Here is a 16,867-nt window from a genome sequence, read left to right as displayed (position 1 = left end):
AATAGAGGGCAGCTAGGTGGCTCAGTAAGTAGAGCACCGGCCCCGGAGTCAGGAGGACCTGAGTTCAAATCCGACCTCAGACACTTGACACATGTACTAGCTATGTTACCTTGGGCAAGTCACAACCCCAATTGCCCTGCCAAAAAATAAGAACTGGAAATAGAATGGATGCATATCAATTGGGAAACGACTAAATAAACTGTGATATACGATTGTGATGGAATATGATTGTGCTATAAAAATGCCAAGCAGGATGACTTCAGAAAAACCTGGAATGACTTACATGAACTGATGCAAAGTGAAGTGAGCAGAACCAGCTGAACATTGTACACAGTAAGAGCAACATTGTGTGATGATCAACTATGGTAGACTTAGCTCTTCTTAGCAATACAGTGATCCAAGACGATCCCAAAGGAGTAATGATGAAGCATACTATCCACCTCCAAAGAAAGAACTGATACTGTTTGAATACAGACTAAAGCCTGCCGTTTTTCACTTTCTTCCATTCTTTTTCTTTTATTCGAGTCTTCTTGTAAAATGACTAATATGGAAATGTTTTACATGATTGCACATGTATAACCTATATCTGATTGCTTACCATCTTCGGGCGGGGGGAGTAGAAGGGAGTGATGGAATTCAGAACTCAAAACTTTAAAAAAAACAAATGTTAAAAAACTGTTTTAACATGTAATTGGGGGAATATATAGACACACACACACTATATATATATATATGTATATGTATATGTATATATATGTATATATAAATTTTGATAATTCTACTCCACAGAGATTCTCAGGAGGCAAGAGGGGATAGTGGACAAAGTATTGGAGCCTAGTGAGAACTTGGTTTGAAATTTCATCTCTGACACTTATGAGCTGTGTAACCACGGACTAGGTACTTAATCTCTCTGAGGCTCTGTCAATTCTATAAGATTCATACACCAAATTACAGATGGGTTGTGATCTGGAAATCACAGATCATTGTCACCCTCCAGGAATTCTATATGTCCTCTAACAAAGAGAATTGACTTATCCCTTATCTCCCTTATGAAGATGGTTTACAGACCACCAAGGTACCAAGTAGGTTCCTGGTTTTTTGTTTTCTTTGGCTTCAGTTGTTCTCTCTCCAGTTTTCGAATTTTGATGAGGTTTATAGCAGTTTGGGTATACCTTACTTTAACTGATAAAGTCCTAAAAGTTGGCATAAATTGAGTCATTTTAAGTCCCATTGCATTTGAAATGTACTAGGTGAGTTTAATGTTTAACAGGAAACCTTTGGAACCCCCCCCAATCAAATAATTGTAATATAAATATTTGGGTGCTCCTTCCACCATTGCAGATGACAATCCATCCATGACTCCTTTTATGCAACTTTGCCTATGTCCTTTCATACATCCTACACAGAAGAACCAACTGATGGGCTGGAGGCCTTCCCTTGATTCTTTTAAAATCTTGCATCTACCAGCACCCAGGCAGCATATAGTTCTGTTTTCCTCTTATTCTTGACCAGCCCACTTTCTACTTGAGTCATACTCACATTCATGCACTTTGATCCAGTTTAAGTGCTATAGCACTGTCAAGTATATTCTCCCCAAAAGGTCAAGGACAGAAAAGTCTTCTATGTGCTAACATATTCATGGTACCACTTTTATTTGTATTAATAACAACAATAACCATAGCTTGCATTTACAAAGCACTTTAAAGTTTGCAAAGCGCTTTACAAATATTACCTCATTTACTCTCACAACAACCCTGGGAGTGAGGTTGCTTTATTACCCCCATGAGGGAACTGAGGCAAACAGGGTTAAGTGGTCTGCCTGGGGTCACACAAGTAGTAAGTGTCTGAGATCACATTTGAACTCAGTACTTTCCGACTCCAAGTCAACCACTCTATCCACTCCACTGTACCACCTCGCTGTCTAGCTAAACTAAGGCAGAGTGAATAAAGGAGAAAGCAGGGAATCCCCATAGTGATTATACTAATGTAAATGAAAGCAACGTTAAAACACAATAGAACTCCAGTCGAATGCAGTGACACAGGTTGGTTCCAGAGGGCTGATGATGAAACATCCTTTTTTTTACTCTCCTTTGAAAGGTGTTGAACTTCAGCTGTAGAATGATCCTACACCATCAGCATGGTTTTTTTAATCAGATGGTTTTGTTTAGCTATTTTTTTAAGAGCAGGCTACTATTGGCAAGAGTATTGGGGAATGAATAGAAATAAATGAAAATAAATGCATCAGAGAAAAAAAATTTAAAAGGAAAAATATCCATAAATTTAAAAATGGGCCTCGGTGGAGATGTGGGATATGAGCTTAGCCCTGAAGAATGGGAAGGATTGAGATAGCCCCTTGACCTTTGACAATCACTCTTCCAAACCTCTCTTGAGGACTTTCCCCCTGGATGTTTCTAGTCTTGGGAAATAAACACTGATAAACATATATTAGCTTCACTGATAAGCACAGGAGGTAAAAGGGAAAAACATATATATTTTTAAAAATGTCTTGCATCTAAAGCTTGGTTGGAGCTAATGGTTATACAGAGTCAAAAAATAAACACACACACAAATCCAAATTTCAAAATATAGCACATTAATTAGGAGACGAGCAGCTAGGTGGTGCAGTGGATACAGTGCCAGGCCTGACATCAGGAAGAACTGAGTTCAAATTCAGCCTCAGATACATACTAGCTGAGTGACCCTGGGCAAATCACTTAACCCCATTTGCCTCATTTTCCTCATCTGTAAAATGAGCTGGAGAAGGAAATGGCGAACCATTCCAGTTTCTTTGCCAAGAAAACCCCAAATGGGGTCACAGAGAATTGGACAGGAGTGAATAACAACGGCAAAGTGTATGAATGTTTTATAACTCCTTAAATGATTCTAGACTTGTTTCTGTAACAGGTGAACCAATTCACAGCTCTACTTATGGTTTATTAACATACCTGTTTTCCATACCCTCCCTAGGATTGATTGTGTTTCTCTTTTACCATCTTTGGAGTTGCTTTCATTTGCATTTTTCTTGTTATCAGTGATTTGAAGCATAAAGCTGTAGGTAATTTACATTTCTTTTTTTTTTTTTGGAAAATTATTTGCTTATATCCTTTGAAGGGGGGAAGGGAACACGCATTTATTAAGTACTTACTGTATGCCAGGCACTGTGCTAAGCACTTTGCCAAATATTATCTCTTTTATCCTCACAACAACGCTGGGAGGTAGGTGCAATTATTATCTCCCATATATTGGAGGAAACTGAGGCAAACAAAGGTTAAGTGTTTTGTCCAGAGTCACATAGTTAGTAAGTCTATGAGCCCAGATATGAACTCAGGTCTTCCTGCCTCCAGGTCCAGAGCTTTATCTACTGTGCTATGGATCGTTAAGCAAGTAGGAAACAAATAGACCTTAGTTTTCTATATTTGCATTTATTCCCCGTATACTGTGGCTGACAGACTTGAGATTCCCCCTCCCTTCCAGTCTATAGCTTATCTTCTTATTTTCACTTCAATGATTTTATTTCTACAAAAGTAGTTTGAATTTTATAGAATTGAAATAGTCCGTGTTTTGGGGAGTTGGATTTTCTTTTCCCAACCTCTTCTATCCCTTGTCTGGTTATGACTTTTCACCCTAACTGTAGAATTGAATGTTACCACCTTCTATTCTCTCTTTTTTTTTTAAAAAAAAGATATCTTTAAGAGTTATACCATTTGTCCTTTTGGAACTTATTATGTTGAAAAATGACAATCTAATACTTATCTTCCACTAAACTGTTTTTCTGTTTTCCCAGGAGACATTGTTCCAATAATTTGTGATCTTAGGTTTACTGAACATAGGACTACTGTGAACATTTGCCTCTAGGTCTTTTTTATCTAGTCCATATCATCAAGTTCATCTCCCATTTTTTAGCCAGTACCAAATGATGATATTGACAGCTGCTGTGGGGGTGGGGGCTGACAGAAGTGGTCAGGACTCCCTTGATCAATTGTTTCTTCCCACTGCACCTCAGCCCAGTTGATGGAAACACAGAAGGATCAGGTAAGGGACCACAAGGCGTTAAACAGTGCAAAGACGAGCTGCCAAGGCCAATTTTGTCATGAGTCCGTAGCTGCCTTTCTTCTCTGTTTCTGGGAGTCACACTCAGTGCTGCCTTGGCCGGCTGGCTTGTTTCCTGCCGGGTGTGCTGTCTACTACTGGGTGGAACGGCTTTATTTCAAGAGGTCATGACTGATGACAGAGGAAAGCTCCCTTCCCCTCCCCACTTTGCTCCTTCTGATTAGAAATTTAAGAGGAAAGTCAGAGATCTCTGAAAAGTTGGAGTCTTTCCTAATTTCTGACTTTCCTCTAGACTGCCAAGGGTCACATTCACTGAAGCTGTTTGTCTCAACTATGTGTATACTGATTTTTAAAAGCCACCAGGAGTGACCTATCCTCGGCCAACCAAGAGCTGGCTATTTTCTAATTCTAAGGAGAATTTCCTTACACTTTGCAAAGGGGTAACAGAGTATAGACACATATCGGGTTTATTGTCTGTGTTACCCTTTCTGTGATTTTATCAAGGGGGAGGCTGTGGGGATGGATTGTCTTTATTAGCTGCCCCCTCCCTTACACAGGCAGATACACACACACACACACACACACACACACACACGCATTTACTCTTCCCCCACTTGAACATATGTTGTGGATAGCAGATCAGCTGTGGTGATTTTAGCACATTTGTCCATATTCCTACTTCTGAAAAGTTCTCTGTTGACTTTGAGAGGCTCAAACATTGTCCTTTCAAATGCCATCCTCCAGTGCCTTCTACTAAAGAGTCCATGTGGCAAAGTCCATATGTCCTAATTCTTTGGACAATCTGAAAATTAACAGTTTTTCATGATGGTTTAGAACTCCTATAGCTGGTGGATCTGAGGGTTATGCTCATTCCCAAATATATAACTATATAGTTCAACAAAATAAGAATTACAGAATTCTTATAGTGCCTATCTTGGTGCTGGCAAAACCCTGCACCAACCCAAAGATAATAAAGGAAAAGGGAAAAAGAAAATTGGGCACCTCCTTCCCACCTTTCTCATTCCTCCCTAGAGAAAGTCCAGTCCCAGTAGAAACCCTAACAGGAATAGGTGACTTGAGTTAGCCTGGAAGTCATCCCCTCTCCCACTACCCCAACCTTCAGGTGAGAAACAAAATTGTCCTGGGTGAAAATTCTTTGGGATTTCTGCAACATATCAAGCTCTCCAAATTTCCTCAATAGGCCCATATAACATATAGGACATTTCCAACTAAAGGTAAGGATGAACATTTCCAATGGGGTTCCTTCAGCACATGGCTCAAACTGAAAATTTCCCAGTGGATCCCTGCAATCCATGGGGCTTCTGAAATGAAGTTCTGAGCTCACCCCTTACTAGGATAAGCAGGCTAGCTTAAAAAATAAACCAAACAAATTTAGAAAAGCCCCAAAGGGGTTTAAAACTTCCCATAAGGGATTAAGCATTTGGAGTGGATAACTGACAGTGTCTACATCAGACAAACCTGTTTTCCAGAAGGATCCTAGAAAAGCTATCCAGTCATGCTACCATGAGGCAAGTTGTTTAGAACTGTTCAAAAGGAAAATTAAGAAAAAATTAAATGGATTAGCTCCCAAAGTATGAATTACTAGACCACAGTATTCTAAGAATGCAGCCTCCATACTGTTGATATCATCTCTTATCCTCATAATGGAGCATGGTAATACAGCAGATTTCAGTGAATAAATATTCAACAAGAAAAAATATTATCTCAAAGAAACTGGTCTAAGGGGTAAAGAAACACATCAGAGAACTGATTATCTAACCATAGACTAAAAATAAAAGGAAAAAAAGAAGTGGGCTTCACACAACTTTTTGTCCAACCATCCTTTCCCTTCTGTTCCAGAGAGTATTTAAGGAGACCAGTACTCTCTGAACCCATCCTCATCCAGCACCACCTATTCCCTCCCATCTGAACTGCCATCTATTGGGTGAATTCATAAACTCACACCTCCTAAGAGGTAGAGGGTGTGTTCAGCTGAGTTAAGGGAGATTGAGGACATGATAAATACTGGCAGTGCAGCAGGTTGTCAGTAGAAAGTGAAGCAAAGAGTGTTGAGTCCGTAATGCCCCTTCTGTTTTGTTCTGCGGGCATTACCTTGTAGAGAAGTGTTTCCATTCTCTTTTTACGCCAGGTTTTATGCCACATTTTATGACTTTGGTGCATTTTCTGCTCTTTTGAGGTAATGAGAGGGAACTAGGCTAGATGCAATCTCTCAGCCACCTTGCTAGAAGTTCTAATGCCTGCTTCTCATCTAGATTGTTCCTTTTGATCTCCTGAATTTAAGGCAGATAAGTAGTCTTAGCAATAAAGGATACTGCTTCCACGAGAATGCATGTACCTAAGGTTGCACCCATGCCATCCACAGACGATGACAAACAAGGATTATCCGGGCCTTGTACTGGACTCACCAGCCCTCAACCCCCTCACTGTAGGAATTAGGCTCCTGTCTCCTGTTATCTCAGGCATAGATCATAGAGATCATAGATGTAGAGGTGGAAGGGATCAAAGACGCCATCTGATTTTACAGATGAGGAAACTGAGGCTTGGGGAGGTTAAGTGAATTGCCCAAGCCCACGTGGTTCATACATGTCTGAGGCAGGATTTAAATTTAGGCCTTTTGACTCTAATTCTAGCACTGTATCCACTGTGCCATCTAGAAGATTCATCCTCATGCTAGGGGCAATGACGGGGGTGGAGGGGCATTCATCTCCTGCTTTTTTGTTGTCGTTCAGTCATTTCAGTCATGTCTGACTCTTCATAACCCCAAATGGGGGTTTTCTTGGTAGAGGAACTAAAGTGGTTTGCCATTTCCTTCTCTAGCTCATTTTACAGAGGAGGAAACTGAGGCGAACAGGTTTAAGTGACCTGCCCTGGGGTCACACAGCTAGTAAGTGTCAGAGGCCAGATTTGAATTCAGGAAGATGAGTCTTCCTGACTCCAGGCCTGGCATTCTATCCACTGAACCACTTAGCTGCCCTCACCTCCTGCTTACATCCATATTAATACCTCCTCCATTGTTGCTAAGGTCAATATTGCTCTTCTCTTCTCTCTCTCTCTCTCTCTCTCTCTCTCTCTCTCTCTCTCTCTCCCCCATACACACACACACACACACACACACACACACACACACACACACACACATTCTTAGGATAACCTACATAAGAGGGAGATGACATTGCTTCTGCCTTCTCAAAGGTCTATTGTCTTTGGCCCAAGGAATGAAGAGTGTAAATGGCCTTGCATGGTTACCATCTTTCCCAGGGTGCCATATCCTCTCCTGAGTGTGGTCTAATTTCCACCAAGGATCATAAGTCTAACCTTAGAGTAAGTGAAAGGTTTGCCCATCTGACTGAAGCTGGCATCAATTTTATTTTGGAATATGCCTAGGCTTTAAATTTCATGAGAAAATGTGTGTGTGTGTGTGTGTGTGTGTGTGTGTGTGTGACTGTAAGCTCTTCCTGTCAGTATATGTGTGACCAAGGGAATAGATTGTTTGCCAGATTTATTCTTATGAATTTAATGTGTAAACATCTAATAATAGCTCAGTTAGGTTTCTTTTTTCATTCAATTAATTGTGACATTGGAAGTGTATGACTAAGATTTCCTTTATTAGAACCACAGATCAAAGGAGTTAACCCCAGTGTTTTGGAATAAATGATTTTTAAGTTAGTTTTATCAGAGACTATTTATCTTCATTTACTCTCATTGGAATTACCTAATTATTTGGCACAGCACTATTATGTAGACCAGGTGCTTCCCTTATTATGTATTTAGAAGTTTTGGTAGTTTTTTTTTTTAGAACTCTATATTTTCTCCATCTATCCAACTGGCATCAGCATCCCAGAGTGGGGGAGGACCTGGGAGGCCATCTATCCAAAAATCTGTCTCTGAAGAGGAATTCCCTTTACAGCATCCCTGACATGTGGTCATCTAATCCCTGCTTGAAGAGCTGCAGGGAAGGAGGACCGGAAAACTCTAGATGCATCCCATCCCTCGTTTAGATAGCATTAATTGTTAGAAGTTTCCCCCTTATAGCCAACCTAAAGCTATATCCACGTTAGCCACCAGGTGGCGATAGAGCCCTGGGCCTGGAGTAAGAAAGCCCTGAGTTCAAATTGACTTCAGATTCTTGCTAGCTGTGTGACCCTGGACAAGTCACATAAGCCTCAGTTTTCTCAACCGTAAAACGGGGATAAGAACCTCTGTGGTGCCTTCCTCGCAGGATTGTTATGAGACTCAAATGTGATAGTGTGTGTAAAGTGCTTTGTAAGCCCTATTGTGCTATAGCTATATGAAGGTCAGCTATTATTAACAGAATGCCCTCCCACTTCTTTTCCATCAATCCAATGCGATCACTTCCTTCAATGCCTTATTCAAGATTCATATCCTATCAAAAGATTCTTTGGCCTCCTTCCTGACCCTTCCTTGCCCTCTCCCCCAAATTTACACACTTAATTCTTATAGTCAGCATTTACAGCCAAACTAGGACTACTTAATCAGGTACTCATTTACCCAGTGTTTTGAATTTTTCTCTACTTGTTTCATGTATGTATTTCATCTCACTTATTCAGAAGCAGCAATAAGCAGAGTAGAAATGAACCTCAGGAAATGAGGGGTGAAAAGCCTCTAAGCAGCTAAAATAGTTTTTATAAAGTCTTTTCAGTCCCTATAATGCTATTAACTCTCAGGGGCTCAATCAGAGCTTACTTACTCTTATTTTAAATATAGTACTAATGAGCTTGGTCATATGGTTTCAAAACCCACAATAGAGTATTTGCTGCAAATTAGAAGGGTTATAGAGGGTTACTGCTAGATAATAGCGATGATGATTAGCTGAAAAATTAATTTAAAAAGAACCTGATATTTACATAGCAATTTGAAGGTTTGGACACACAGAAAGTGTTTTGGTCCTCACAGCAATCCTGTGAGGGCTCCTTCCTAGGAAGTGATGAGAGAGAGAGAGAGAGAGAGAGAGAGAGAGAGAGAGAGAGAGAGAGAGAGCGAGAGAGCGAGCATACATTTATAGGCATGACCAACGTAGGAATTTGTTTTGCTGGAGTAAGTATGTTTATGATGAGGGTTTTATTTATTGTTATATTTATTAGTTTCATTTTTGTTCAGTGGGAGAGAGAAATTAAAGGTACAGATTATAAATGCAAGAAAGTTTAAATTTCTTAAAAAGAAAATTTAAAAACTGTGTGAGGAAGGTACCATAGATTATTATTTCCAGTTTACAGATGAGGAAACTGAGGCTCATAGGGTCAAGTAAATCACTCATAGTCACACAGTTACTACCAAAAGCAAGAGTCAGACCCCAGTTGTGTGGAGCAAGAGACACAAAAAGGAAACACACACACGCACACACACACACTAGATCTCAGGAAGCCCAGCGGTTTGGGGCCATCTAATATAGGGGTGGACAGCCTTACACACTCCATCAGGGCCTGAAGGTGTCACCATATAGTACAATGGTTGATGTTCATCGGAATACTGAATACTGTAGTTACGAAGAATTGTGTCAATGCTATTTGGGTAGTCCTGTGTTTGAGAAAGATTTCCATCCAAAATAAACTAAAAAGTGTGAGTACCTAAACTGTTTACTGGAAAATTCCCTTGTGTGGAACAGTGCCTTCCTGACCATGACAGATCAATGAGACTTCTTACTATTCCATCTTTTCTCCTTAGTGAGATTGTCAGATCTTTAGGGGTAGGGACTGTTCCTCCCAATAGTTCCCCTGGGCACGTACATATGAGTAAATGATTTGGGTGCACTGAATTGATAAACTCTTTAGGGAATGTTTTTGGAATCTAATGGCATTAAAGCACAATGTTACACTGGGCATTAGTTCCTTTAAAACAGGAAAACATGCATGGCCGAGTCTTTTCAGAGAGCGGTACATCTGTTGCTTTCTCATTGTCTTCTGGCTCTCTCAGACCAGGCACAGTGCACACTCTCCAAGGGGAATCTATTCAAAGGTTTTCAGCTGTGGAGCATTTCAGTCTTTGCTCTCCTCCTCCTCTTGCTCCCTTTCTTTTGGCCAGACTTACAAGCGTTCACTGCTGCATTTCCAATCCCTCCAAACAGACGTGAATTTTAAAAGGTCCCCTGTCTTTTCCCCTGTGTCTTAGCTTGGATGCTTTAACACGTTCCAAAAAGGGAAAGATGGGGTGGAGGTGGAGGGGGGGGGAGAAGAGAGTATTCATCGTATATTTGTGGCGATAGCAACAGCTTGAAACCATTAGCTTTGCTATTATGCATTCCTGTGTTGTTGGAGCGGCCCATCACAACACAACACAACATAACACAACACAATTCTTATTTTGGCTTGGCCTCTTGCACCTCAAAGAGTTTAACCCAGTTAAATACCAGGAAAGCAGAGCAGAGAATGCACTGCATGGGATTGGGAAACGTTGGATGAATCCACTCGGCGTAGAATGCTTTTGGTTATATTTAATGCCTGTAAACGAAGGAGATGCTAGATACACCAGAGGGAAAGAAATCCTAAGATGTAAATTTTAAAGGAGGTAACGGGATCCTTGACAATGGCCTCTGGGTATTTTCACGTTCCTAAGAAACTGTTTTGGTCATGGCCCTCCCCCAACATTTTAGAGGGGTAGAAGCTCAGGAAAAAAAAAAAAGATTCTGCCGGGCTCTAGCGTGCCCTTTAATTCCGCCTTCCCTCCATTCTAAATATAATTCTGCTCATTTGCATGCCAATACCCAGAATGCTTTGTAATTTCACAACTCCTTTCAGTGGTCCCGGAGCTGAAGCCGCAGGAACAAAGCAAAATGTTTAGGGCGTGCCTTTGGCTCCCCCAGTCCATGCTTTGCAAAAGAGAATTGAAAGGTAATCCTTCCCCAGCATGCCTCCTGCTTGTTAAAAGTACGGTATATATTTATTGGGAACAGGCTGTGGCCTTGGTATGGGGCTGCTGTTTAAGGAAAGGAAAGTCTCTTTGGCTGAAGATGTCTGGATTTTTGTTTTAAACAGATCTCAACAAAAAGTTATTAAGGGGCAATGTGTGCGAAACACTGTACTAAGGGTATGTGGGTGATTAGATGACTTGGTCTCTAGCTTCTGGAAAGTTTTAGGTAAAACATTCATAAAAAAATATTCATAGGTGTATCGTGCTATAAGGAGGGACTTCAGAGATTATCTACTCCTATGTTCTCCTCACTTTAGAAAAAGAAACTGAAGCCCAGAGAGGACCCTGACTTGCATGAGGTCACATAGACATTAGAGAGCCAAGATTCAGACCATGATCTCTCCTCTCCAATGCAGTATGACTTTCATTATACTCTGTTGCACTTACATTAACACTGGGAGGTAAGGTAGTGAAAGCATCCCCATTGCAGATAAAGAACCCGAGACCAGGAATTTTAAGTGGTTCGTCCAAGGTCACCATAACCTAGATTCAGACTTAGGTCCTCATTCGGACTTCAGCACTCTTCTATCACCATTCCACACATTTTTCCTGTTTTCTGAACTGCAATTGGAGCCCTCATTAAATATGAACTAGAGAACCAATCATGCAGACTCGGGTTCAGGTCCTGCCTCTCACACCTTATGAGCCCGGCCAAGTCACGTAACCGCAATGCTCTAGGCATTCGTCTCTTTAAGACTATACACTGCCCAGAGGCTGCTGATTCACAGTCGTGGGGGAGCTTCTTCACCTGGTACTTCCCTATACCAATTGAATCACGGATTCAGTCGTTATCCCCATCCCTTTTGAACGAATAGGGCACCAAAAGGTGCACCTTCGAGAACCCCAGACTGTCAGCTTTATCAAGTTTGCTCAAATACGTGCCTTTAGGCATATGCAGATATTCAAGAAATATTTGCTGATTGCTTAAAGGACGGTAGCCCTATCCCTGATTTTGGTGCTAATCTATAAAGGAGATGAAGAAAAGCGTTTCATTGGATATAGTTGCAAGATCTTTCTGCATTCGTGTTTTTTTTTTGTATCATTCTTGTATAAACCAAACCCGTGCTGTAAATAAAGCATGATGTTCCTTTGCATGGGAAGAAAATTCAGTGGCGTGACAGTATCTTGCAGGTACAGCCTTCATTCAGTGCTGATTTTTTTTAAACATCCCTACACCTTTGTACTTGGCTTCCTATCATATCTTAAATGGATGGGGCTTCACGATTTCCATTCAGCGCTCTCTGCTTAGGGTCGTGAAGTGCATTCTACGGTGCCCAGCCCGTCCGTCCGTACACACTCAGGAATGAACTGATGATGCTGTTAGGGGAACAGAGCGGTGCCGCCCAACCTCGTAACAAAGGCTGCCTGCCGGCGCATCCTGCCGAGGCAAAGGGGACTCCGGCCTCCTGGGCTTCGGGAGGAAAACGGGCTGCCCGCTCTGCTCCGCCGGGGTCCAAGGGCGTGGTGGTGGTGGGGGGTGCAGTGACCAGGCAGTACAGTTACCTGCCCCCCCCCCCCCGCCCTTCTCTGCAGCACAGCCCCCGCCCCCAGCCTGCGCGCCGGCACCACCCCACTCCACCCCACCTTCGTCTCCTTCGCGGTCCGCCCGGGTCCGCCGCGTCTTGCGCCCCCTGGCGGCCACCAAGGTGCCTCGCTCACGCACGCACTCGCTCGCACACACACATCTACACACACACTCACACACAAAAAGAAAAACTGGGTGAGGCAGATGCAATAAGGCAAAGGGAGGAAAATCATTAGAGAAGAGGGCGAAGAGGAGGGAGGAGTCGGGCGGACCGGCCGTTCTTGCCTCGCTGGGTCCCAGCTGGCCCTGCAAGAGAAAAAAAAAATCAGAGGGGGAGAAGTGTGGGGCGGGGGTGAAAGGGGCGCCGGGAGAGGGCGGCTATTGTCTCTCGGGCGGCGGCGGCAGCGGCAGCCCGGCGGGGGGCGGGCAGAGGAGAGCGGAGGGGGAGGAGAAGGCGGCGGCGGCGGCTGCGGCCAGCGAGCGAGGGAGCTAGCGAGCGCACCATTCTCTTCACCTGATCTCCGGGCGGGGGTGCGAGCAGCCAGCGCAGGGCGAGAAGCTCCCGGAGCCCGAGAGGCAGCCGCCCGTGCAGTGCAGCACCAGCGCCAGCCACCATGTCCTACCAGGGCAAGAAGAACATCCCTCGGATCACGGTGAGCCCCGGCGCCGCTGCCTCCTCCCCTTCCCCTCCTTCCTTCCCCTTCTCCTCTGCCTTCTCCGGCTTTGTGTGGGGCGAGTCGCTGCTCCTGGCCCCGGGGCACGGCGGAGGGTGGAAGTTAAGAAGGGGGGGGGGTTGGGGAGGCGGACTTCAGGTGGGGGGGCACGCGGCCTCGGGGCTGGGCAGGGGGGAGGAAAGCAAAAATTAAAATAATGGCAATGCTGATACTAACAGAGGAGCGGCTGCATCCAGCCCCGCCAGGAACTTTGCGCCCCGTTGCCGGGCCGGGGCGCCGGATAGCGGACCGCTCTGCGCTCCTCGTGCTCCTTCCCCGGGAGCTCGCGCGCACCCCGGAGCCCGGGCTGGGGGTTGGACATCCGTGGGTCCGGTGGCCTTGAAGCTGGAGCGGGGTGGTGGAGGAGGTGGATTCGGGTTAGCGACCTCGAAGGTTGGAGGTTGCAAAGATCCCTTGAAGCGCGAGGCCAGGAGCTTGGGATTGGGGGGGGGAAGGACCCCACCCGGGCCCTGCCCCAGCCTTGCCCCCTCAAGGGTCCAGGGTGGGTGTCACTTTTCCCCCTCCCCCCAACCTTGGAGGATTAAGCCGCCTTCAACTTTGTTCTCCTTTGCACGGCCCTCTTCTTCCCCCCCCCCCCCTTCCCTTTGCTGCATGTTTTGGTGCGTCATGTGCCGGGTTGGAACGAACGAGGACAAAATAGGAACCGGATTTCTCTTGTCCCAGCCCGGAGCGCTAACCGCGAATTATTTTAAATCAGTCATCATTTGAGAAGAGCCCGGGCGGGCGGTGCGGGTTTTTTTTTTTTTAACCCAGAATTTGAGTTTGTTGCCCTGTGTACAACGGTGCATCTAGCTTTGTGTGCAGAAGGGCGGGAGGAGGGTGGTGGCCGGGGCGTATGGCCAGGGCGGGGCGGTGGATGCGAGAGTCAGGTACGGGATCTGCATCTCCCACGAGGTGTGGACCATGCCCGTGCCCAGAGACCCGGCCCCCACCCCTGCTTTCTCCTGGATTCGGGGAAAACGAAGTATTGTAATAGTAGGGCGACCCTCCTGGACTCCGGTGGACCTGGATTTTTACTATTATTTGTTTTTGGCTTTAGAGGCAAGAAATGCAGCTGTGCTTTGTTTCCAGTGAATTTAATTAAACCTTTGTGGGATGGGGTGTGGACCGGGGGGAATTGGTGGGCTACTCCATCTTTGCAAGGCGAACAAAGGAAGTGATGAACCCCGGCACCAGAAGGGCTTTGCAGATGTTGGATGCTTTTGCTGCTACCTGTTATCAGCTAGTCAATTTCCTCAAACCACACTGTTTTTTTTTTTTTGGTGGCGGGTCCCATTGACCATTGTGCCGTGGGTAATGGAGGTCACTTCGGGCCCTCACCTGGGTGACATGCCTCCGACTTGTCGATACCCGTATTACCTTTTATCTGTATTAGAGCTTTATTTGAATTGCGATGCAACCCGCCAGAGGAGGCATCGATCCTTTGCTGTTTTCTGGGGCTGGGCCCCGGTGCCTTCATCGCCACCTTGTCCTTGGGAAAACTCCTCACCAGGGTTCTGCCTAAGCTTGAAATAAGCACTGGGTTTTGGAACCAAAGCTTTTTTCCTTTATACCTTTGCCAGCATCGCTGAATGAGCATTGTAGAAAAAATCCTTGAATCACTGAAAGATGTAGGTAATTGGAACATAGCCTCTATTCTCGGTTTTAATCTTTGCAGAACCCAGGAAAGTACTGCTTTCTTTTGAGACTGTTACATGTATGTGCTGGGTCATGATTCATACATGTATTCACACGTTGCAGAGCTTTACACACGGTATGTCGAGCTCCCTACTTATTCTTTTGCTTCCAATGGATAGCACATCTGTAATTATTACGATTGGCCAATCCCAGAGCCAGGGTGATTTTTTCCTGTGGGCTCTGACCAGTATGGTAGCGTGGATGGCCCCACCCACTCCCAGGGCCCCACCATTCATGACACCTCTGAGGGAAAGATGAAACGGTTTTAGTAGGGGCTGCCTTGTCTTTGAGTCGAGCGCACACACAGGGGTGGGGCTCCTGTTTGACTCCCTCCAGACATTCCTCCTTGAGATCTAGCCCCAGCTGTGAGTCTGGATTTGGTCCTTTTGCCTCAAGGTCTCCTATCTCAAGCAGAATCTATGATTCAGGACTGAGCAAGCTTTTATATTATAATGTGTCGAGGATGTCTTGAACACCAAAGCTAAAGCAGCAGTTGTTAGATGAAGAAAATAAAGGGTGGGGTGCTGTTCTCAATAGGCAAGTGATGTACCTAGAAATTCGTTTTTTCCTATTTTGTGTCAGAAAGAGGATGGGCACCATGTAAAAAGGATGGTGTTTTTAAAAAATGTTCTATATATAGGTGTATGTGTGTATATTACCTAGAGGCTATATACTCGTAATGACCAGTATTTAAAAATTGCCTTTCAAACACAGAAATCTGTGAGAGAAGGCTAGACACACCCTTCCAATAGATTCTGTTCCATAGTGACCCCAAAATATTTTTCAGAATATGGTGAAGAGATTTGGATTTAGCTTCTGTGCTAATTTTCTCCAAAGTCAGCTCCACCCTCAGCATCCAAAGGCTCTCAGTGAAACAGCAGTCAAATGGGTGCCGTTGTTTTTGGCCTCATGCCTCCCAACAGTCTCTGCCAGCGCCTTGACTCCCCTTGCTTCTTCACCCCCTCCCCCATTATTTGGACCAAAGTGACATTTGTGCCACCCGGTTTCCATCCTTTTTTCTTTCTGTTCTCCTGGCCACAGACCCTGGGAATGAAGCCACCTCCCTGGGGACAAGGAATGATAGCCCTGAAGTTAGGCATGGTGACTGATTTTTGCCAGGCTGGGAACCAATTTCCCAGGCTGTTTGTTGGTGTGGAACCCATTCATCAGAGGCCTAGGGGTTTGGGGTTGGCGTTTTGACGGAGAGGTTTGATGTCTAGAAGTTCATTATTTTTTATTCCTTAAGCTGGTAGTAAGACTCCTTGTAGTCTGGCTCCAGCCTGCCTTTCTAGCCTTGTTATGAACTCAACCCTCCAATCCCCACCCCACCTGGCTTCATGTCCGTCACCCAATTTTGTCCTACACTAATGCCTCAGTATTGTCTCACAGGCCATTTCCCGCAACTTCTCTTCAAAGTTCCACCTGTTGATAGCCTTGTCTTCCTTCAAGAACCAGCTTAGATGCCCTCTCCTCCATGAAGCCTTCATGATTGTCTAAGCTGAAAGTTTACCCTATCCCCTCCCCCCCCCCAAAAAAGAAATCTATCATTTTCTCTGGAATTCTTTCTGCCGATCACATCCTACTTTGTCTCATACTAATCTGTGTAAAACGTGCTGCACCTCGCTTGTTAGACTGTAAACTCTTAGGGGGCTGGGACTGTGTGCCCAGTGTCTAGCCTGGTATCTGGCACATAAAAACATTGCTGAATTGTATTGAATTGGATTCTCTGAGAGTCCCCAGTGAGTACTTAGCCTAGGCTCCTCCATCTCTGCACATCTCACGTCAAAGGACTAGGAGCCGGAGGTGTTGGGCCCATTGCCCCGCCCATGCAGTCAGTATCTCTGTGCAGCTCAGGGTGGGGCAGGCATGATATGATGGTGGAAGATGCTTCCCCTGAGACTGTCTGCATACATTGCACCTTATCCTCTCAAGGGTC

The 16,867-nt window shown here is 44.6% G+C and overlaps 1 protein-coding gene across 2 annotated transcripts in view; it reads left to right on the top strand.

Moving 5' to 3' along the window:
• The window catches only part of DPYSL3 (dihydropyrimidinase like 3), a 140,542-nt gene that overhangs the window by 46,767 nt on the left and 76,908 nt on the right, over positions 1-16,867 (top strand). The window contains exon 1 of one of the 2 annotated variants that reach the window (XM_036750724.1): positions 12,927-13,173. The exons of the other annotated variant lie outside the window; for it this stretch is intronic. Within the exon in view, the coding sequence (XP_036606619.1) occupies positions 13,135-13,173 (39 nt within the window). The 5' untranslated portion in view covers positions 12,927-13,134. Of the gene's footprint in view, positions 1-12,926; positions 13,174-16,867 lie in introns of those variants that run through there. 2 annotated transcript variants of the gene reach the window in all.

This window comes from Trichosurus vulpecula, chromosome 3, assembly GCF_011100635.1.
Source record: "Trichosurus vulpecula isolate mTriVul1 chromosome 3, mTriVul1.pri, whole genome shotgun sequence".
NCBI classification, from domain to species: Eukaryota; Metazoa; Chordata; class Mammalia; order Diprotodontia; family Phalangeridae; genus Trichosurus; species Trichosurus vulpecula.
This window is presented reverse-complemented; position numbering and strand designations above follow the sequence as displayed.